This window comes from Eleutherodactylus coqui, chromosome 8 (genome assembly GCF_035609145.1).
Source record: "Eleutherodactylus coqui strain aEleCoq1 chromosome 8, aEleCoq1.hap1, whole genome shotgun sequence".
NCBI lineage: Eukaryota > Metazoa > Chordata > Amphibia > Anura > Eleutherodactylidae > Eleutherodactylus > Eleutherodactylus coqui.
In genome coordinates this window covers 86,763,815-86,786,034 of record NC_089844.1, presented here as the reverse complement: position 1 = coordinate 86,786,034, position 22,220 = coordinate 86,763,815, and the positions used below count along the sequence as shown (strand labels likewise).

General features: G+C 46.6%; 1 protein-coding gene across 2 annotated transcripts in view; it reads right to left on the bottom strand.

Moving 5' to 3' along the window:
* Positions 1-4,354, bottom strand: part of LY75 (lymphocyte antigen 75) — a 100,047-nt gene extending 95,693 nt beyond the window's left edge. For both annotated transcript variants that reach the window (XM_066575958.1, XM_066575959.1), the window contains exon 1: positions 4,226-4,354. In XM_066575958.1, coding sequence (XP_066432055.1) covers positions 4,226-4,310 — 85 coding nt within the window. In that variant the 5' untranslated portion in view covers positions 4,311-4,354. The remainder of the gene's footprint in view (positions 1-4,225) is intronic.
* Positions 4,355-22,220: the final 17,866 nt, after the last annotated feature.

The following is a 22,220-nucleotide window of genomic DNA, read 5'->3' as shown; positions in this document are numbered from 1 at the left end:
GTTTTATCCTTTCCGACGCCGCACTGACAAAAGAGAATAGTAATACCTAGTTAGCAATTTATTCCTCTATTTCCAGGAGGAATAACAGAGGAATGGCACAATGCAGAATTCTAAGAACACAATACTCCAGTGTTCTGTTAGGGAGGATACAATTATTTAGGTGTGTTCGTGTATCTTCTAGTAGCCTCCAATGACCTTTTGGCAACCATCTGTTTGATTTGACTTCATGCCTTCTTGTTTTTATGGTTATTGATCCTTCTTGTTGGCCTGGTTGGGTATTTGCACAGCAAATGCTAAAGAGTTCTGAATAATCCTGATAAACCAGCGATGGTTAATATGTAACAAATGCTGTACTTACTGTACAGTATATAAAATAGTGCGCTCTGCAGATATGCATCTACTACTCTAGCACAAGCCAACAAGTAAGGGATCCGTCACAATGGCGATCGGGATTTTGCCGTGAGATAATTGCGGCAAAATGGCAATTATGTTGATGAGATGTCTGAGCGTCGGCGATGCTTTTTCCAGCAAAAACATCGCTGCTGCTTGTGATTTTATCGCGATGGACATTAGGAGTTTCTAATGTTAAAAACGCACCGCACGGAAATTGCAAGATGGTGCTTTGAGATGCGATAAAAAGGAGGCTCCATAAGAAAGCGTGGAAGGTTTTAAAAAATCATCCCCTCTGTCAGACGGGTCATCCACTAAATGCTGTGCCAGCCAAATGGCACTAAGGCTGTGGGCACTGCTGAGAGGCAGGGCTGGCCTGTGGGCACTGATGTGGGCAGGGATGAATCAGGTTATGCTTTAAATGTTATAACTGTGGGGCTTACATAATCGCTGCGGAATATGTCGCAACCACGGAGCTACGGCAATCGCCAGATAACTTCTGTAAATCCTATATTAAAAACTGGAAGTGGCCTGAACCGTGTCTGGAGGGGGCTGATGGATACGGCTTCTGCACCACGCAATTATGCCAAACGCTTCCCCGGGGTATGTGCTGAGGCGCCGGCATACACCAAACGAGAAGCTGATGATTCGTGAACACGTAGGCTGTTTGTACAGGCAGATCACTGTGAACGTCTTGTGCAGCGTCTCGCATTTCTATGTCTTGGCCTTTTTCTCTCAGGCATTTCTAAATGCGTCATTTCGGAACGATGTTTTCAAACACGTTTGACAGCGCTTTTAACGCCTCCCATCACCACAATGGGCGATGTGCTGCGATGGTGGGCGATGTGCTGCAACGCACTAAAACAGAACAGACCGCATTTGATTAGCGCCGATAGAAACGCTCCTCTGAGACGCCCAACTGAAATCGATGGAGGCTCAGAACAGCGTTTTTGTAAGCAGGCATTTCAAATGTGCGTTAAAACGCTGTAAAAACCGCCTGTGTGAGAGCGGCCTTACACGGAACCGTCTTTGGCTAAACACAGAGCAGCCAACAAGGACTTCTATGCCGGCTGAAACAGACCGGTGAATGAGGAGCGCACGATTCTCGTTCGGCGGCTCGCGTTTACACGGATTATCATTCACCTTTGTTTGAACGATTTTTGGAACGATCAGCCTTCCATCTTAAGGCACTTTTAGTCCGGCTGCAAACAGATGGATTTACAATCCAGAGCGGGCGTCCGCCTCCTGGTTCCGCAGCAAATACTTGCCATAACGTGCTATGGAGAAATCACAGCATGCTGTATTTTTGTGCGGGCTCCGGACAAACGGCTTCCATTGAAGTCAATGGAAATCGTCCGACACGCACCCCTTCTGCAAATAACACTGCGGAAAGGTGATGCGTACCCGCGTCATCGCAGGGAAATCTGTACTGCACATGTACGATGGGGAGCCGCCTGGACTATTCGCAGTACAGAAAGGAAAAGACAACAGGTACGCGAGGTCGCTGGCCGGGCACAGGGTCAGATTCCACTGTGGGATCCCTCATCCGGAATCCAACCGGTTTGTGCGTAGCCGGCCTTAGGCTGGCTGTCCACGGGCGATATTTCATAGCGTGATCTACGGCGATAAATCGCATGCGGATCACACTTGAAACACTTTCTGTAGGATATCTATGAAAAGCGCAGCCCGATGTACACGAACGGGAAATCCATAGCGATTTTCTGCTCGCATCTAAAAATTGCGGGCATGCTGCGATTCTCTGCGATGAGCCTATAAAAGATAGGCTAATCACAGTGAGCTGTTATGCTCTGTCGTGGCGGAAAATCGCTTGCGGTATTCCATCTCGGCCGTGGACAGGCGGCCTTAGCTTGATGTGATGCAGTTTGATATCACACCAACTCTGATGTATGTGCTATGTTGTAACTACACGCTGTACCTCACCCTCAATCATCCCCATAGTATCTATAGGGGGGGGCCACAGTAAAGTAGCCCGGCAACCACAAATCTGTCTTTGTTGCACATAGCAACCAATCACAGCACAGCTTTTATTTTACCTCAGCGGTATAGGAAATGAAAGCTGTGCTGTGATTGGTTGCTACGGGTAACATTCTTTTAGACTGCATTCATACCGCTCGTGGTTGTATTGTGGCAGCGACCTTAGATGAGTCACAATAGTTGAACATACAATAAGGCCACTTTCAGATGAGTAACATGTTAGTAGTACAGATCTGTATTAGGGCTCATGCCCATAAGAGTTTTCCCCGTGTATCACAGACGCGTGATACGCAGTGAATGGAGTCAATCACAGTCACTGGACTTTCAACAAGTCAGATTGCGCATGAGGGAGCCCGCGGTGGCATCCAACTGGCCGGCATCCGCGCATACTTGTCTTTTACTGGTTCCACCTGTACTGTAGACGGCTGCAGCGAGCCGCGTCTGTTATGCGCAGAGCAGAATTTTTTTTTTTCTAAATGTTTATTTTTTCCGGCCCTATTGCTAGGCGGACTCTGTGACCTGTCCGCAAAGTTAATTGCAGACGGACCGCGGCTCGGACAGCTTCCATTGACTTCAAAAAACGCCTGAAAATAGAGCAGCTGCGATTTAAATTTTTTTCCCTCTTCTGCTTGCTGAAACCGCGTTAGCTGCAAACCCACGGTGCAAATCCGTTCATGTGCAGGCGGCCTTCTACGCATTCTCTCTCACGGTTGCACGCGATGGCGGTGTAGACTGCAGCCGTAAGCAACTACAATGTTGCAATCTCCTGCGCTTTTTCACGCCCCCCCATCACGAGGCGCGTTAAATGTGAAAACGCATAAAAATAGAACAGAAACTTGCGGTGTTAGAAACATGGCGTCCGAGCGCAGACCTGCGAAGCCCTATTAGAATCAATGGAAGCATTATACCGCAGCACTTCAGCACGCCATCCTAATCGGCGCGAGCGGCCGGAGCATGACGCTTATTTACTCCATGTTTAGAAATAAAGAAAATCTCATTCCAACAGTCCAGAAGGTCTGATAATCCAGACAGGCAAACGGGTGAGCACTTTATAGGCATGTTAGGACCGTAAATAACGCATGTCCGTCCAATGGTCTGGAATCTCTGATAATGCGGCAACTTGTCTGCTGCCAACTATATAATCCGACTCCCAAGACGAGGAGGGGGAGCCGTTATACACGGTGTCTCCGGGTGGCAGGCATGACTCAGCTGTACGACGTACCAAGTACGCTCCGAAAATAGGGCTTACAATAGACAAGGCGTATCACATGACCCCACCGATGACGCAGTCAAGGACCACTTTAAGCATTTCAAAATATTGCAGAATGACCAAAAAAACCACAAAAATAGGGTGTGATAAAATGCAACAAAGTACAAAAATAATATATATCAATCCCCTCCCCCCCCCCCCCCCCCATGATTCGGCACAATTAACCCTTCCCCCTCCAGGTCACTGTATGATACATCTGCATAACAGCTGCTCCCTAGAATAAAACCTGACTGTTTATTCTGGAATCTGGTGTTTTGGGATTTTTTTTGTTTGTTTTTGCAACTCATGACAGATGTAGCAGAGCTGAGTGTGTCTTGTAACTCTTGCATGAGGACAACTCTCTGAAATAAGACGGTGCAGTTGGTTTAGCAGCAGTCCCATGCAAAAAAAAACACAAACTTTTATTATAAATTCAGTGCAGAATGACAAACTCCGCTCTGCTACACCTGCCCTCTGCAAGCACAACACACAAAGAGCGTGCAACTTCCAGGAAACAAGAAGCTGCAAACTGAAAGTGGAAGCGGACAAGTTACAAGCGGCGCTAGAACGCATATAAGCTTATACGGTTACCTCCGTCCGAGGCCCAGCCTGGCGCCGCCGAGCACACCGTCAGCACCAGGAACAGCAGCCGCCAACACAACCCGGCTCCCATCATAAAGCCACCCGACCGCACGGCTCCCAACAACAGCCCGCAGCCTCCGCCCCGCTCCGTGCTAGACTCTGCCTGTCCCCGCCCGCACCGCTTCTGGTACCCTGACAGCCCGGCGGCCGCACCAATTATCTGATTGGCTGCAGGAACGCGTCATCTGTTGCTACGTGGATGCCTCAGTGTGCTTTAGTCACAGACTCCCTGAGGTGATTTCTTAGAAGTCTGCAGACTGTTTCACTTCCCTAGAAACCCCTCAGATAATGCCTTGTGAGGGGGAGTTGGCGGGCTGTGAGGGCATTGATGTGGAAGGGGAAAATGGCAGAAAATTCGAAGTTAATAAATGTCCTTAAATTGTTCTGTTCGCGCCTCATCCGAATAATCGCTGGCTGGAGCGACGGTGATGAGCGAGATTTTTTTCCCTCTCATCAGTCAATTGTTTCATTTCCACTCACCTAAAAAATAGTCCCTGGTTGATTACTTATCGCCTGGTGTTGGGGCTCCTTTACACGGGCGTATGCACATTTGCGCAGTTTTTTTGCACACGCATTGATGTGTTTTACTGTGGTCATTTGTGCGCTGCAAATGATGCGCCGCTTGAATTGGCTCCAGATGTGTTTTCCAGCAGAATTACGCAGCGTATCATGCATCTCTTTGCGTATTCCACACGCATTTGTGCCCCCCCCATTGACTTCTATGGGGACCTTTTGGTGCACAGATAAGTGGAGCATGCTTCTTTTTTTTCTGCACGGCTGAAATGTGCGCACGAAACATGGAAATGTGCATGAACCAACTGAAATCAATGGGTTTTATTCTTTGCGTATTGCGCGTGCAAATACGCCCGTGTGAAGGAGCCCTTAGGTGTGACCCGGGGCCGGTCACTTACTCAAGGGGCCGGTGTGAGCGCCTCCTGCTGGGCACCCACCATGTCATCAAGTGCTATACTTAAACCATGGACAGCGCTCCAAGGTCTATAGATATAAATGATAGATCTCCAGACCGGAGAGGGCGCACCTGGTAGGACCCCTAAACCTGTGAATGCCGGCCGGCCGGCTCACCGCAGTCCAAGCTAGCTCACTGCTATAAATCCACCAAGTGGACATCCAATAACGGGAAGCGTCAACAGGGCATCTGAATGTGCGACCACCTCAGTCGTAAACGTACAAGACCATAAAGAGAATAAATCCTAGAGCTCCGAGGTGAAATGGCAGGATCGGGGTAGAAGGGTTTATAGCTAGTACAAAATGGAGAGTACATTGTAGGGGGCTCCAGAGGAGACCCCCACCCCCTCCTAAATCTCATAGCCGCATGTTAGGATCCAGACCCGTAAAGCCAATTTATTTAGAGTGCATACAGGCTCAACGCGTTTCAGAGGTCAGGGAGCCTCTCTTAGGCTGGGTCCACACAGGGCGGATTCCCGGCGGAAATCCCGCGGTTTGGCCGCAGCAAAAGCCGCAAGATTTCCGCCGGGAGAAGCGCCGCGGAAAAAGCCACGGCGGCTTTGAAGCGGCCTGCCCGCTCGCTTTTCCGTAGTGGCCGGCGCTCCCATAGAGGAGAGCGCGGCCGCGCCGAAAGTAAACAATAAACAGACATGCATCTTTTGACCGCAGCCGCGGTTTCAGCCGGACTTACCGCAGCGGATTGGCCGTGCCGTGTGGACGAGATTTCTGAGAAATCTCGTCCACATGGCTGGCTAATCCCGAGATTAGCGGCTGCGGGCGGATTTGCCGCGGCTGAATTCTGCGACAGAACCACGGCAAATCCGCCCTGTGTGAACCCAGCCTTACTGGGAAGGATCGTGTACAAATACAGAGTGTGTGTGTGTGTGTGTGTATATATATAATAAAGCTGACCTCAATTTACATACATCCGTATTGGTGTGGTGTCAGGAGGGGAGGTGTGGCTTGATGTCCCCCCGTCTTCCATGAATCGCGTGTGCACCGCTGCAGAATCGGACGTTATCATCCGCTGGAAGTGCCTGTGCGAGCTGCGTGTTTGAAGCGAGTGAATGGAACGCTGATGAGTGCAGCTCGCATGGGAACTTTTGGCAGACAGTAAGGCCACTCGTGTTCCCAAAACGCCACGTCCGAAACCATGGCAATTTACCATGATTTCACACGGCAGTTCCAAACACACATGACTTTTATCACACCCCATCATTGCTTTGGGTGGTGAGGTGCGCTAAAACGCGACAAAATAGAGCAGATAACAATCAAAACTTGTGGCATCGAAACGCTAGTCTACACAATCCTATTGAAATCAATGGGGACGCTGTACCGCGATTAGCACAGCATCTGAAACATGGTGCTAATCACGGTAAAAAGCGGGCTGTGTGAGAGCAACCTAACATCCCCTCCCGCAGTGCCCCCCCCCCCATTGACACCAATACAGATGTATGTAAATTGAGGGGTATGTGTGTTCTCTGTATCCTTCCTGTATGTGCTTGATATTGGAAGCTCCCTGTCTTACGAAATGTGTTGCACCCATGTTTTTAATGTGCACACTGCATAAATTGGCATTACCCAACATCTGCTGGCCTGGATCCTAAAACGCGGCTCTGAGATTATAGTTTGGCTCGCCTGGATTTAGGGGGTCTACTTATTTAGAACCACTTTACAAAATAAGTTCTCTCTATTTAATACTGGCTATAAAGCCCTTCTACTCTGATCCTGCTGTTTAACCCTCGGAGCGCTGGGATTTACTTTCTTTAGGCTACCTACAGATGAGTGACCGAAAAGTGACCAAGATCCCGTGGAGGGTCGAAACGCGTCCTTATTTTACCTGATATATATGGCACAAGTTTAAATAAAGGCAAAGAAAATTCTCACATAGAACCAGCTTCTTCTTCGTGAATCTTTTTGGTACCTACAGATGAGCGAGCGTGATATGGGGCCGAGAAACTCAGCCCGATACTCCACTCGCCAACGTGCGTTTTCACACTGATGCAGGGCGTTTTTACTGGCAAAACGCCTCCTATCACCTCTATGAAGCAGCGATCCTCTGGCGCAGTTTTCAGGCTTGTTAGACAATCGCAAGTGTTTCCCATTGTTCTCACTGGGAAACCCTGCGTCGCACTCACGTGCACCTTGCGCGATGTGGTTTACTGTCCCATTGAAAACCATGAGCGATGTGTTCCTTGGAATGCGATAATATAGGGCATCTATCATGTATTCAAAAGAATGGGGTTCATATTTGCACGTCAGTCTCGCAACACACCAAACTCATGTAAGATTCTCATTCGTGTGAAACCGGCCTTCTAGTTTTGTATATTAGCTGCAGTCGGGACCCCGCTGCAGCGCTCGCAGAAGATCTAAAAATCCTTCCCCATTGTTACCCGGAAAATGATTTGGTTGCCGCACGGCCAGAGGTTCAGGGGTGGGGAGAGCACTCGGAGTGGGGCACTATTACTACTTGGGCCACTGAGAGGGGGGCACTATTACTACTTGGGCCACTGAGAGGGGGGCACTATTACTATTTGGGCCACAGAGAGGGGGCACTATTACTACTTGGGCCACTATTACTACTTGGGCCACAGAAAGAGGGGGTACTATTACTACTTGGGCCACTGGATTAATGAATACCTTCCGTTGACTTCGATGGAAGCCGTCTGCACAGAATCCGCGCTGGAACTGGACATGCTGCTATTTTTTTTTCCCTCTGCAAGCGGAAAATCACAATTGATTTCCGTCAAGGACATAAAAAGAGATTTTCCATAGCATGTATGGCCAGCATTTGCCGCGGAATCTGGAGGCGGACGCCCACTAAGGATTCTGTAATGCCAATACACCCGTGTGGATTGGGCCTGAACTATGCCTCCTCTTGCCTTGGCTGGTGGTATTTGGTGACAAAAGTAGCAACCCTGTTTGGGCTAAACAGGCAATCCCTTTGTCTTTCAACAACTAGTTCTAAACTTTGCATGGAGGTGTCACTTCAACAACTGCGAAAGTGAGCAATCATCGCTCTGTCTGAAAGAACACAAACAGTTCCTGCGCTAACAACTCACCTCAGCGAGTATTTCAAGTGACTATTCTGACACTAGTTGTCCCGCATAAATCTACCTGTACTCCTGTGGGTTTGCTGCTCAACATCTCTGACGATCAGCTAATCCTTGGACTCACTCTCGGTGCTGGAAGCAGATAGCGCTGTCAGCATTGCAGTGGCCCAGTTTGGTACTACAAGCACAGCAACTATTGAATTCAAAGGGAGCTGCACCTGCATTACTAAACCAGGCAGCTGCAATACTGAGAGCATTATCTGCTTCCAGTACTGTTCGTGCTGACAGCAAGCCCGGGGATTAGTTGATTGGTGGTGATTCAGATTAGCAGATCCCTGCTAGTAATCTATTGGTTACCTTTGCTGAGGATAGGTAATCAATACTATAAATCTCCCCCCCCCCCCCCCCCCCCACACCATTCCCTGAAAATCCTTACATGTGGTGCACAAAATCATGATATTTTAAAGAAAATGCAGCGATATTGCTGCGATTTTTCTCTCGGCGATATCGCGTCACCCGTGTGGAAGCAGTCTTACCTGTACCAGGATGAGCAGTTTCCCTGTACACCAGCTGAGGGCGGCTCCATGATGTTTTCTTGGTACACAGTATGAAAGTAAGAAACTCCTGTCCTCTATGTAGGAAGTGAATTACATCTTTCAGCAGCTCTTTCCAACTGTTGTATGTAAGGACTGACTTCATTTGTATTAGTTATCTGCCTAATTTCTTTTTAATCTTCCATTTGTAATACTTTTACAGGGCCAATTACTAATTTTCCATAGTTTTCTGCAGCTCACAAGGAGGAATCACTTGGACTGACAGACACAGGAATTCAGCTGCCAGCCACATAAGAGACCAGTCGCTGACTAGTATATGCATACTAATGGAGAAAATTACTTTACGAGGGGCTGATTACTCTGGAGACAAGGTAGGGAAGTATCTTCTCAAAAGGACTGTGACTAACCTATCCTTTGTATGTCTGTATGTAGCTCCTGGCCACTAAAATGTGGACTTCTTCAGCAGTTTAAAAGCTTATTCTAGTGATATCTTTGATTTCTTGGATAAACTTTTGATGTCATGTTTGCTTGAAAATACAATGGTGCCCAGCATTAGTGTGAAGTTATTGGGGAGTTAGACAAAGTTACGGGTAGCCGGTAGTCAGTAGGCAGATGAACAGTAATTAGTTGTACTGTTGGTTTGTTTCTCTGATGTAAACTGTTCCATCCCACTGGCGTACCTATAGGGAATGCGGTTGCACCTGGGCCCAGGAGCCTTAGGGGGGCCCATCAGGCCTCTCTTCTCCATATGGGGAGCCTAGTACTATGAATAAAGCATTATAGATGGGGGCCCTGTTACAAGTTTTGCATTAGGGCCCAGGAGCTTCAAAGTACACCTCTGTTCCATCCTATCTATCCTTGAGCAATTTTGCGAATACCACTGCCGCCCCAGGGATCTTTGACTTGCAATGCGGTCCATTAAGTTCTGCTTAAGTGTCTATTGTCTTGATGGGAAAAACGGAGCTGTAAGTAGCCCTTTTTTTTCCCCTTACAATTTGAGGGCATCTGAATGGGAACAGAGCCTCGGCACAAGTCTAACCTAAATTCTTCTGATATCTGGTTCAATCTTGTTTTCTATTGAGTCTCCTGGTTATTGCTACATTTCATCTACACTTTGTGTATATATAATAAACACTTGACTTGTACATTGGGTCACAGTGGAAACTTTTATATCTGTTGCTCCACAGGAGCTCTGAAGACACTCTCCAGCCTCCCACCTAACCTTGCGTCATATAGTATAATTCCATTTGGAACAAGCCTTTTTATACAACCTTGAGGGACAGGAAGACAAGACCTGGGGGAGCACAGTAAACAAAAAAGGAAGATAAAGCAGAAATAGATTGTAACACGCTTTCTGCCATGTGACCATTACATTGAAAGGGTTAAAATGGGATTGTTACCAGCAAAAGAAACCACATAATTGTGTAGATATGATACCTTTTAATGGCTAACACAAATACATGATGTTAAAGGGGTTGTCTCGCGAAAGCAAGTGGGGTTATACACTTCTGTATGGCCATATTAATGCACTTTGTAATGTACATCGTGCATTAAATATGAGCCATACAGAAGTTATTCACTTACCTGCTCCGTTGCTAGCGTCCTCGTCTCCATGGTGCCGTCTAATTTCAGCATCTAATCGCCCGATTAGACGCGCTTGCGCAGTCCGGTCTTCTCCCTGGTGAATGGGGCCGCTCGTGCCGGAGAGCTAGTTCTCGTAGCTCCGCCCCGTCACATGTGCCGATTCCAGCCAATCAGGAGGCTGGAATCGGCAATGGACCGCACAGAGCCCACGGTGCACCATGGGAGAAGACCCGCGGTGCATCGTGGGTGAAGATCCCGGCGGCCATCTTAGTAAGGTAAGGAAGAAGTCGCCGCAGCGCGGGGATTCGGGTAAGTACTAAACGGTTTGTTTTTTTTAACACATGCATTGGGTTTGTCTTGCGCCGAACGGGGGGCCTATTGAATTAAAAAAAAAAAACGTTTCGGCGCGGGACAACCCCTTTAATGAGAGCTTCCAAATCAATGCAGGGTTCTTCTCTGGCTTAAAAGTAATAGATCCAAAGAGGCATGAATATTTATATACACTAAGTATGACATACATACTTATGACAAGGCACAGACATTGATGTGATTGGTTTGCCCTTAAAAGGAATACTGCAACAGAAACATAGATATTTTTAACTAGACACTGATAAGAGAGTGAAAGTTTTATGGTCCCTGAATTACTGTTTGGGGGGGGGGGGCAGGCCAGGCCAGGTCAGGTCAGAAGTGTTATCTGTGCTATACAATTCTCAAACCTCCCATTCACCCATAAATCCTCGTGAATAATTTAGCCCTCTATTGAACGTGTCAAAAATTGTTATCTTTTCTCCTTAGGGAGAGCGCCTAGACTAGGAAACAATAGGTGGCGCTGTGGAGGTATTATTCCATGTCCCTTATTTAATAATAATAAACTTTATTTGTATAGCGCCAACATATTCCGCAGCGCTTACATAGACAGGGGGGAATACAGAAAGACAAAATACAAACATTACAGAACCACGGTTACATATAGTAATCAGTTGATGGAAACAATAGGGGTGAGGGTCCTGCTCCAACGAGCTTACATACTACAAGTAATGGGGTGATACAGAAGGTAAAGGGGCTGGAGATGTGCACAGTATGGCGAAGTGTGAGCGATGTTATACACATAGACAATGGTCAGACATTTAGCCGTGTGACGGCAGAATCGGTGTGACTGCAGGAGCGGTTTATGATGGCTAGCAGGGATTGCAGTCAGTAGGTCAGGGAGCATGTTATCAGGTGGAGTACAGAGAGGTTTGTTTAGGGAATGCGGTATGCCTCCCTGAAGAGGTGCGTTTTTAGAGCACGCCTGAAGTTCTGCGAGTCCTGGATTGCTCGGGTAGCCTTTGGTAGTGCGTTCCAGAGGACAGGTGCTGCTCTGGAGAAGTCTTGGAGGCGGGAATGAGAAGTTCGAATGAAAGGGGCACTCAGTCTGGTTTCATTAGCAGAGCGGAGAGCCTGGGCTGGTTGATGGATTGAGATGAGGGAGGCGATATAGGGGGGGCGCTGCACTTTGGAGGGCTTTGTGGATGAAGGTAGCGAGTTTAAATTGAATTCTGTATTTGACAGGCATCCAGTGCAGTGACTGGCACAGGCCAGAGGCGTCCGAGTAGCGGCTGGACAGGAAGATGAGCCTGGCTGCCGCATTCAGGATGGACTGGAGAGGGTAGAGTCTGGTGCAGGGGAGGCCGATCAGCAACGAGTTGCAGTAATCGAGCCGGGAGAGGATGAGGGCGACAATAAGCGTTTTTAACGTCTCCACAGTGAGAAAAGAGCGGATTCTTGCGATGTTCTTGAGGTGCAGCTGACATGTTCGGGCCAGAGATTGGATGTAGGGGGCAAAAGAGAGATCAGAGTCAAATATGACCCCAAGGCAGCGGGCGTGTTGTCTAGGAGTTATGGTGGCGCCACACACTGAGATGGAGATGTCAGGATGAGGTCGGTTAGTGGTTATTTGCAAAAGTTGCTATAACTTTATACTCCCAAATTCTTCTATAGCTTTGTGACTTGAAACCCCCCTTCAGTATCATAACTCTCATATCTCCTATATCATGTCCATGGTTAGAAAAGTGCTCGGCCACATTGAAAGAGTTGTACCAAGCTATTAGGTTATCCTCTGTGCACAGGATAGGGGATAACTTTATGATTTGTGGGGGGCCAACCACTAATCCTGAGAATAGGAGTCCCAAAAGTCCCTGTATAAATGAAGCAGAGGATGCATGTTTGCTGCTGCTCCATTTATTTCAATCGGAGTGACAGGTTGCCGAGCGCTTGTACTTGGCAAATTCTGACTCTCTTATTGTAATGCCCATCCTCTGCTGTGTTCATGCGGGGTCCTTTGGGACCCCCTCCTTCTCTGGATCAATGGGAGTCCCAGCAATCGGGCTCCCACCAATCATAAAGTTTCCCCCTATGCTGTGGACAGGTAAAACTTTATAGCTTTTCACAACCCCTTTAAGCATTAAGTTAAAATTTGTATTTTTTTTTACAATCCTTATGGCTCTTATAGATAAGACTACCCAACAATTCTCAAATAACAAAGCTATAAGAATGGCTCACCTTAAAGATTATTGCAGATAATGCAGTTGCAGTAAATGGGAACATCTCATAAGCCCAATAAACTACATTATGGGGCTCAAAGGCTAGGGAACAGGGAGTCCTGTTCAGTACTGGTGTATTATGTCTCCACTGGATGCTAGGGGTGGAGACATAATTGAGCTGTGTTGAGTGGCAGGTGACGCCCACATCTTTCGATTGGCTGACCCCGCAGCCCTGCCATCTCCGGATCTCAGCTCCCATCTCCCGTCCGGACCCTGCTGCTTTCACTGCCCGCTGTATTGAGCAGATGGCTATTGAAGGTGTATGGGCGCCTTAATAGTTTGATGTAATGTAGCAGCACAAAAGGGAGGAACGTAGTCCTTGACCTTCGTGGTAGCCTACACACATACATTTAGCCCCTCACGCCCCACTTCCCTTTTGTCTCTTACCGCACTTGGCATTCAGCAAGGCTAAATAACATGCACTGTATTTGTTTGGGAAGACTCTGCTCTACACAGCTATAAACTGTACTTCTAGAGCCTTGCTTTATATTTAGATTTATGGCAATTTCTGTAATGATACTCTTGTTTTCTTAAAATGGACAGATGCCTGCGCAGGTATGGAAGCCCCTGGCCAGCTGGTCCTAACCTGCTACTGAGAAGCCTCCCTATTATGTTTTAACTCCTTAGTGACCAAGCCTGTTTGCGCCTTAATGACCAGGACAAATTTTGCAAATCTGACATGTGTCACTTTAACATGGAAAAACACCAGAAAGGTTTTGCATATCCAAGCGATTCTGACATTATTTTTTCGCCACATGTTGTACTTCATTTAGGCGGAAAAAATAGACCGATAGAATTTGTGTTTATTTATTAAAATCGCCAAAATTGGAAAAATGTTGAAAAAAATTGTCATTTTTTCACATTTCCAACTGCAATATCTTAAATATGTGCAAACATAATATAGAAATTTTTGCTAAGATTTATATTTCCACCCGTTTACTTTATTTTGGGTGCACATTGGAAAAACTTTCGTTTTTTTTTTAACCATTTAGGAGACGTACAAATTTAACATTACTTTTTAGCATTTTGAGGAACACTTTGTTTTCCTATACCAAGCCAAGATTGGAAAGGCTCATGAGTGTCAGAATAATAGATACCCCCCCCCCAAATGACCCCATTTTAAAAACTACATCTGTTAGTGTATTCACTGAAGGGGTCAGGAGTATTTTGACCCCACAGTTTTTTTTCAGGAATTCAATTTAGAGGAGAAAAAGTAAAATTTCATATTTTTGCAAATATGTCATTTTAAAGACATATTTTTTTCCTATAGTTTACATGAAAATCAGGATTTACACCCCAAAATGGATACCCCTATTTCGCCCGTGTTCAGAAATATACCCATTGTGGCCTTATTGTTATATCTGAGTCCACAACGGGGCCCAAAATGAAAGGAGTAGTCAGTGTCTTTCAAAACAGAAATTTTGCTTGAAGTCCTTTTAGGCCCCATAGCACACATGTAGAGTTCTTGAGCGCCCAAAACCATAGAAAACCCCCACAAATGACCCCATTTTAAAAACTAGACCCCTTAAGGAATTTATCTAGGGGTGTACTGAATATTTTGACCCCACAGTTTTTGAATGAATTCAAACCAAGCAAAAGGAAAAAATTGTGATTTTCGTTTTTTCAGCAATTCTGTCATTTTAAAAACAGCTTTTTTTGTACAGCACACATATGAATGAAGACTTGCACCCAAAAATGGATACCCCTGTTTGTCCCGTGTTCAGAGACATACCCATTGTGGCCCTAATCTTATGTCTGGATACACAACGGAGCCCAAAATGAAAGGAGCGACCGGTGGCTTTCGGAACACAAATTTTGCTTGAAGTCCTTTTAGGCCCCATTGCCCACTTGTAGAGTTCTTGAGCACCCAAAACCATAGAGAACCCCCACAAATGACCCCATTTTGAAAACTAGACTCCTTAACGAATTTATCTAGGGGTGTACTGCGTATTTTGACCCCACAGTTTTTGAATAAATTCAAGCAAAGCAAAAGGAAAAAATTTGGATTTTTGTTTTTTTGGCAATTCTGTCATTTTAAAAACAGCTTTTTTTGTACAGCGTACACGTGAATGAAGACTTACACCCCAAAATGGATACCCCTGTTTGTTCTGTTTTCAGAAACATACCCATTGTGGCCCTAATATTATGTCCGCATGCACAACGGGGCCCAAAATGAAAGGAGTAATCGGTGGCTTTCAGAACATAGATTTTGCTTGAAGTCCTTTTAGGCGCCATTGCCCACTTGTAGAGTTCTTGAGCGGCCAAAACCATAGAGAACCCCCACAAATGACCCCATTTTAAAAACTAGACCCCTTATCGAATTTATTTAGGGGTGTACTGTGTATTTTAACCCTACAATTTTTGAATAGATCTAAGCAAAGCAGTAGGAAAAAATTACGATTTTCATTTTTTGGGCTATTGTGTCAATTTAAAAGCAGGTTTTTTTGTACAGCACACATATAAATACATATAAATGAAATACATATAAATGAAGGCTTTCACCCCAAAATGGATACCCCTGTTTGTCCCGTGTTCAGAAACATACCCATTGTGGCCCTAATAGACTTACAGGACCCATGGCTAGGCCTATAAAGGAGGGAACACCTGTTGGATTTCAGGGTACCACTGAATAAATTTCAGGCCCCAATGCCCACGTATAGAGCCATTGAGCGGCCAAAACTATAAAGAACCCCTCAAATGACCCCATTTTGAAAACTAGACCCCTTAACGAATTCATCTAGGGGTGTATTGCGTATTTTGACCCCACAGTATTTGAATGAATCTAAGCAAAGCAGAAGGAAAAAGTTACGATTTTCAATTTTTTTGGCAATTTTTTCAATTTAAAAACAGTTTTTTTGACCAGTGTACATAGGAATGAAGACATTCACCCCAAAATGGATACCCCCGTTTCTCCCGAGTTCATAAACATACCCATTGTGGCCCTAATCTACTTACAGGACGCATGGCAAGGCCTATAAAGGACGGAACACCTGTTGGATTTTAGGGCACAACTGAATAAATTCCAGGCCCCATTGCTTATTTGTACGGAATAAAAATTGACTCCCTAAAAATCCCCCCCTCCCCCCCCACACACACTCCACGCCCTTTTTGGCGTTCGCAAATCTTAGATAAAAGTAATAATGTGAACTGTGTAGTATTTCCGAAGACAGTGGCAATTACGGAGGCTGGTTAGAATGGGCCCATGGGGCAATAAAACCGGTATCCCCCCTCCTCTCATATATTGAGGGGCTTTTCTTGACCTCAGTGGCGGGTATGGGGTGTAAAAAGTGGCGTTCCGTGAGTCTTCGTAAGCTTGCTGAGGTGCGGCGGTCTCACACAGAAGGCGCTCAACAAGGTGCTCCTGGAACTGCAGGAAGGCGAGCGTTCCTGGGGCTTCTTGTAAATTACGTATTACAGGTAGCAGTCTGAATAACGCCAGGCTCAAGCGGGTGCAGGCGGAATCCGCTTGCGGAGGCCCGCAGCGGATCCCAGCTGTGAGCCGGCTGTGACCCTGCGTACGGCCGCGTAATGTACTGCACATAACTGCGTACTCACACAGGCGGTCATGCGCAGTACACCTTTTTTTTTGTTTGTATTTCCCGCACCGTCGCTTAGCGATGACAGGGGTACCCGCAGCCCGTATACAATGTAGTTGCGTATGGGCTGCGGGTATATCCGCGACCATGGAGCACAATGGGCTCTATGTTGCGGATATCCGCAGTAAAATAGAACCTGCTGCGTTCTCTTTTCTGTGAGTGGATTACACAATTCCAACCCACTAATGTGAGCGGAATTGTGTAATCCAATGCGATTGATCCGCGTAATACCGCGGATCAGACGCATGCGGAATCCGTAATTCCTATCCGGTCATGTGAGACCGGCCAAAGGTATATCGCTACCTTTTTATCACGTGACTGGGGAACGCTCAACGAGGCCACCCGTCACTGCTCCAGACTCTGGGCAAATGTTGGTCGCTGGGAGCAAGGAGATTTTAAATTTCCTGGGCTCCCCGACTCCTGCGCATGTGTCTGGCTTTTTGCCGGCAATCGCATGTGCAGAATTCGGGAAGGTCCACGGAGGAGGATTGCGTCGGAGTTCAAATATGTAGGCCTCCGGTAAAAAGTTTCATCTCCTCTCACCGATCGGATCGGTGAGGGGAGATGAAGCTTCAAATTTTTTTTTAACTTTTACGTGATCGGCATTATTGGATAATGGCGAACACATGACCAGGAACCGCTCACCGCGGCCCCCCGTGAAATCTCCATGCTTTTGGCTACGTTTTGTAGCCAGGAGCAGGGAGAATTGAAATTATCCTAGCAATCCACAGTTTTTGCGCATGCGTCCGCCATTTTGGCAACGGGCGCGTGCACAGAAGCTGTGGTAAGGTCCGCGGATAAATCCGGGGTCCTTAGGTACGTACTTTCATCCTCCCTTACGGATATGATCCGTGAGGGGAGATGAAACGTACGCTTTTTAAAGTTTTTAAAAACTTTTTAAAACTTTTTTTTACTTTTTTTTAAAAACTTTTTTACACTTTTTTTTTACTTTACATAATCACTGTCATCCATTGGACGACAGTGATCATGTCCCCGGTATAATCTCTCTGCTCCTAGCTACACATGGCAGCCAGGAACAGAGGGATTTCAAATTTCCCGGGGCTCAAGCCCCTCTGTGCACACGCAGACGGGGATTCAGGTCCCGGGACATCGGGACACCGCTGAGGACTGGGGGTGAGTATTTTCACCTCCCCTCATGGATCTGATCCATGAGGGGAGGTGAAACTGACTTTTTTAAAACTTTTTTTTAACTTTTTCGCGATCGCCGCTATCCATTGGATAACGACGATCCCAGTACCGGGGACCGCTCACCGCGGTCCCCGCTGACATCTCCTGCCTCCCGGCTACCTACAGGAGCCAGGAGATTTTAAATCTCCCGCGCCGCCGGGCCTTCTGCGCATGCAGCTGACGTAATGCCGCCTGGCGCGCATGCGCAGAAGACCGGCTTCGGGGCCCGGAGCGGCAGGAGAGCGGGGAGCAGCGTGCCGGACCTGGGTGAGTATTTTCAGCTGCTCCGATGGATCCGATCCATCAGAGCAGCTGAATCTTTAACTTTTTTTGTACTTTTATTTACTTTTTTGCGATCGGCTTTTTGGGGATGACAGCTCCATGCTGTCGGCAACCTGCGGACACCGACAGCATGGAGCTGTCACGTCCAGAGCCCAAGGGGCTTTATTCTCTGCAAGACACGTGTTTTTACGTCCTCAGAGAATAAAGCCCACTTCGGGAGGATGTAAAAAGGCTATGGCCCAGTCGCTAACGGGTTAAAGGCTGTAAACCCCTTTTTAGGGGCATTTTGTTTCAATCTAAATGCATATATTTAACAATAATTTTTGCAATAGTTTGATTTAGAATTCTTGCACAGTTTGTCTTCTGCAACTTCTACATACCACTGTATATAGAAACTGCAGACTGAGTCTCAATAGAAGTTCCATCAATGAAGCTGGACTGCTCACTGGATTTTCATCTGCTCTCCTCTTCTGCAGGTTCCTATCAGCTAATAAAAAGTGCAGAAGAAATGAAGGTTGAAAACTAAGCCATCAGTCCTGCCTAACTGCTGCATCCCATATTGAGGCCACATTCACACGAGTGTGAAACGCACGCCGTATTACCCGCGCAAAAAGATCATGGCTAATAGAACCAATGGATTCCTATAAAAACGTTCAGACAAAAGAATTTTAAGTGCGTGTAAAAAATTCAAAAAAATAAAAACTCCGCACCTTAAAATAATAGAACATGTGTGACTGAAATCCCCCCAAAGAAATTCCCAGCTGCATGAAAAGATCGGACCTGACCTATCTTTGGTGTAACAGGTACAGGAGTTTCCATAGACTCCTATGGCAGCTGGATAAAAAGAGGGAGTGGGATGTTGATTAGGTAATCCTTCTGATTGTTTATTTAAACTTCTAAACAATCGAAATGGAGGATGCAGGGAGATAAGGGGGAAGGGAGTGCTGCCTCTACCACTTAGCACAGAAGTAGATTTTAAATGTTCCACTGTTGGCTAACAGGAGTTTACAGTGAGATATTTAAAATGTGCTGTTCAGCTGTCGAGGAATTGCTCTGCAGGGAAATCTCTCTCTCACTGCAGCAGGGAGAGATAGAGGTGAAGGAAAGTGCTGGGGGGAACCCCCTTCTCTGCAGGGCTTCCCCTCAGCTCAGCCAGGGTTTCACTGCAGAGGGGAATAAGGAAATCCCTGTAGCAGGGAGAGAGAGGGGTGGGGCTAGAGGGAACCACCCTCTAACTCTGCCCTCTCTCTTCTTACTATGGGGAAACCCTGAAATAACCTCTCTAGCCCTGCCCCCACTCTCTTCTTACTATAGGGGGATCCTGAAGAGTTGGGGTTCGCCTGCAGGGGAGAAGAAGGAAATTCCGCGCTGCCCTGCGTTTCCTTATTCTCCCTTGCAGGCGAACCCAGACATCGCCGCAGTGGGGATATCCCTTCAGCCCGGCTAAGATGAAGGGAAGTCTCACAGAGAAAGGGGTACCCCGGGCTTTTCTTAATTTCACTCTCTCCCATCTCCAAGCCGCAGTGCTTGTTTTCAGCGACACGCAGATTTGGATCATGTGAATGGGCAACTTCACAGCTAATTAAGCTTGTGGCTTAATAAAAGGAAAACGTTCATTCATGCTATTTTTCGCGCACTTAGCCGGCTAAGTTTGGTTAAAATTCACACTCGTGTTAATGAGCCCTGAGACTTGAGTGTTTTAATACAGCGCAATGAGCGGGAGCAAGTAACAGTACACAATGCATCAACAATCCCCATACACTATCCTCGTGTGTATGCATGCGTAATGCGCGCCAAGATGGTGCATACTGCTATCTTTTTTTTGTGTGCGCACTTTGTGTGCTGTGTGAGAGGCACAATTGAAAATAATGTAAAGATTAGTATTGTGTATTTCGCTGTACAATACACTTGTGTGGGAGAGCCCTTGGCTACTGTGTGTATATCTAGCGATATGTAGAAGCTGCAGAAAAGATACAATGCAACATTGTTTTGTAATGAAACCACATTTCAGAAATTATAGTCAGCCAAAAATCCATCTATTTAAGTGAAAAAATGCCCCTATAGGTGTCCATAGCCTTTTAAGTATTTTATTAACTATGTCCGCTTTCAACCATCTGCATACCTTTGAAAGCATGAAACGAGGGACAATCTGTGTCACAGCAAACCTTGTGCCAATGTCACTCCTCTAACTGTGCCTACCCCTGTCCAGCTTTCCTCTGTACTCCCACACAGTAATGTTATCTGTCTATGCCTCACAAACTATCATAGTGCCTTACTTGTGTGGCACAGAGTAATAGTGCCCCAACCACAGTAAACAAGCCCCCAGTAGTGCCCCACACAGTAAATATACCGCTATTAGTTCCCCACGCAGTAAAGCTGCCCTGAGTAGTAAGCCCACAAGCTCTTTCACAGCAAGGATGCCACTAGCAGTGCCCCCACACAGTAAAGCTGCCCCCAATAACCAACGTAGCACTTAACAAATTAGTTCTTCTCAACTTATGCTTTTCTGACTGCAAGATAAAGAAGTTATTGCCCTACTGCCTTAATTCAGGACTAATGGATGAGGATGGAACAGACCACCCCAGGGATATATGTATATGCCCAGTCCCGTGTAATAACTGGTATGGGGGCATGGCATCAGAGAGGAACAAGCTCAGGTCGTGCACCTGACCCCTCGGGACAGTGGTCTTACGCAATGAGCAGGGGAATAATATATATTTTTTGGGAGTTTGTAATAATTGCAATTGAGGCCGCTACAGCTTCTGCAACACCCATGAGGGAGACATTGCAGGGAATGACTCTCTACCCAAGCATACGACTGGAGTTGGGAGGGTGTAGTGCGTGGACCTGTCACGGTGGCACCTACCAACTCTTAGTCCTGGAGGGAGTTGCCGCAGCAGAGGATAGGGTCAGTAGTCCTCAAGATGAGGGGGGTAGTCATAGATATCACGTCGTATCGCCACCATTCCTACACACTGTCTATGTGGCGAAGTAACAACGCAGACTTGTGTATCGCACCTCGGGTCATCAGGAACGGTTGAGACCCGGTAAAACTTTACTTGCATTAAACTTGATATAACAGGTAGTTACAGGCATCATTTAACTGTAGAAATTACAGGCAGAAGCTCAGAGGTTGGGAGGAAAAACAAATACAGGAACAGTACGGCCCTATAGTCCACGTTATCTATATGTCACCGGTCCTGGACATTGCGTATACTCCAGACGAGGTAAAAAGACGGGAATCGCTCCACATACACTCTGGCGCAGAAATTACTTAGAGACGGCTTAGCCTAGATGTACCCCGCACATTATCCACGTGGGTGCCACAATCGTATACCTCTGTGTGGTGATCCTAATGGCGGACAGCCACACAGGAAAAAGATACCTGTGATGTGAATGAGTACTTGTTTTAGTAAACTGGGATTTGTGCGCTCTCTCTCTGGTCAGGACTCACTCCTCTCACATCCACTCTCCAGATGCTATGGATAGTCATTAGTCATTCCTCCTCCTCCATCTTCACCAACATGGAAGCTAAAGGTGCTTCCATGCGGCTCTGTGTTAGCACTCTCCTCCTGAAGATGGACCCCTTCCCACTCCCAGACACTCACATTTATAACCTCACCTGTACCACATGGCACAGTAGGAGATGACAGGCAATGATTTTAGAGGAGTTAACCCTTCAGACGCTGCAGCTGTGCAACATGCATACAGAAAATTGACATGACAGTTTTACCCAGTGCATCCACATGAAACGGAACAGGACGACGTTCTGGGACACTACACCTAGTCCAGGACTGTTCAGCTGGTTGGAAACTCTGCATATCACAGTCATACAGACGATGCCACCACTTCTGATGATGACGCACCCTGTACTGTGTAGCTGTATGAATCCTTACAAGGGATATCTGTAATAGGAAGTCAGGTAAGAGAGTAGCAGCATGTAATGTCTCGCTCATTCATGTCTCTGCTGCCGCTGACATGCCTTCTGACCTCCTATTACAGATATACTTTGTAAAGATCTATATTACAGACTGAAATGTAGCCAGCTACTCATGAGACAGTACCGAGTGCATTATTACCCGGGGTGGTGGCATCATCTGTGTGGCTGGTTGTGAAGTGTATGTGCTACAATGGGCATT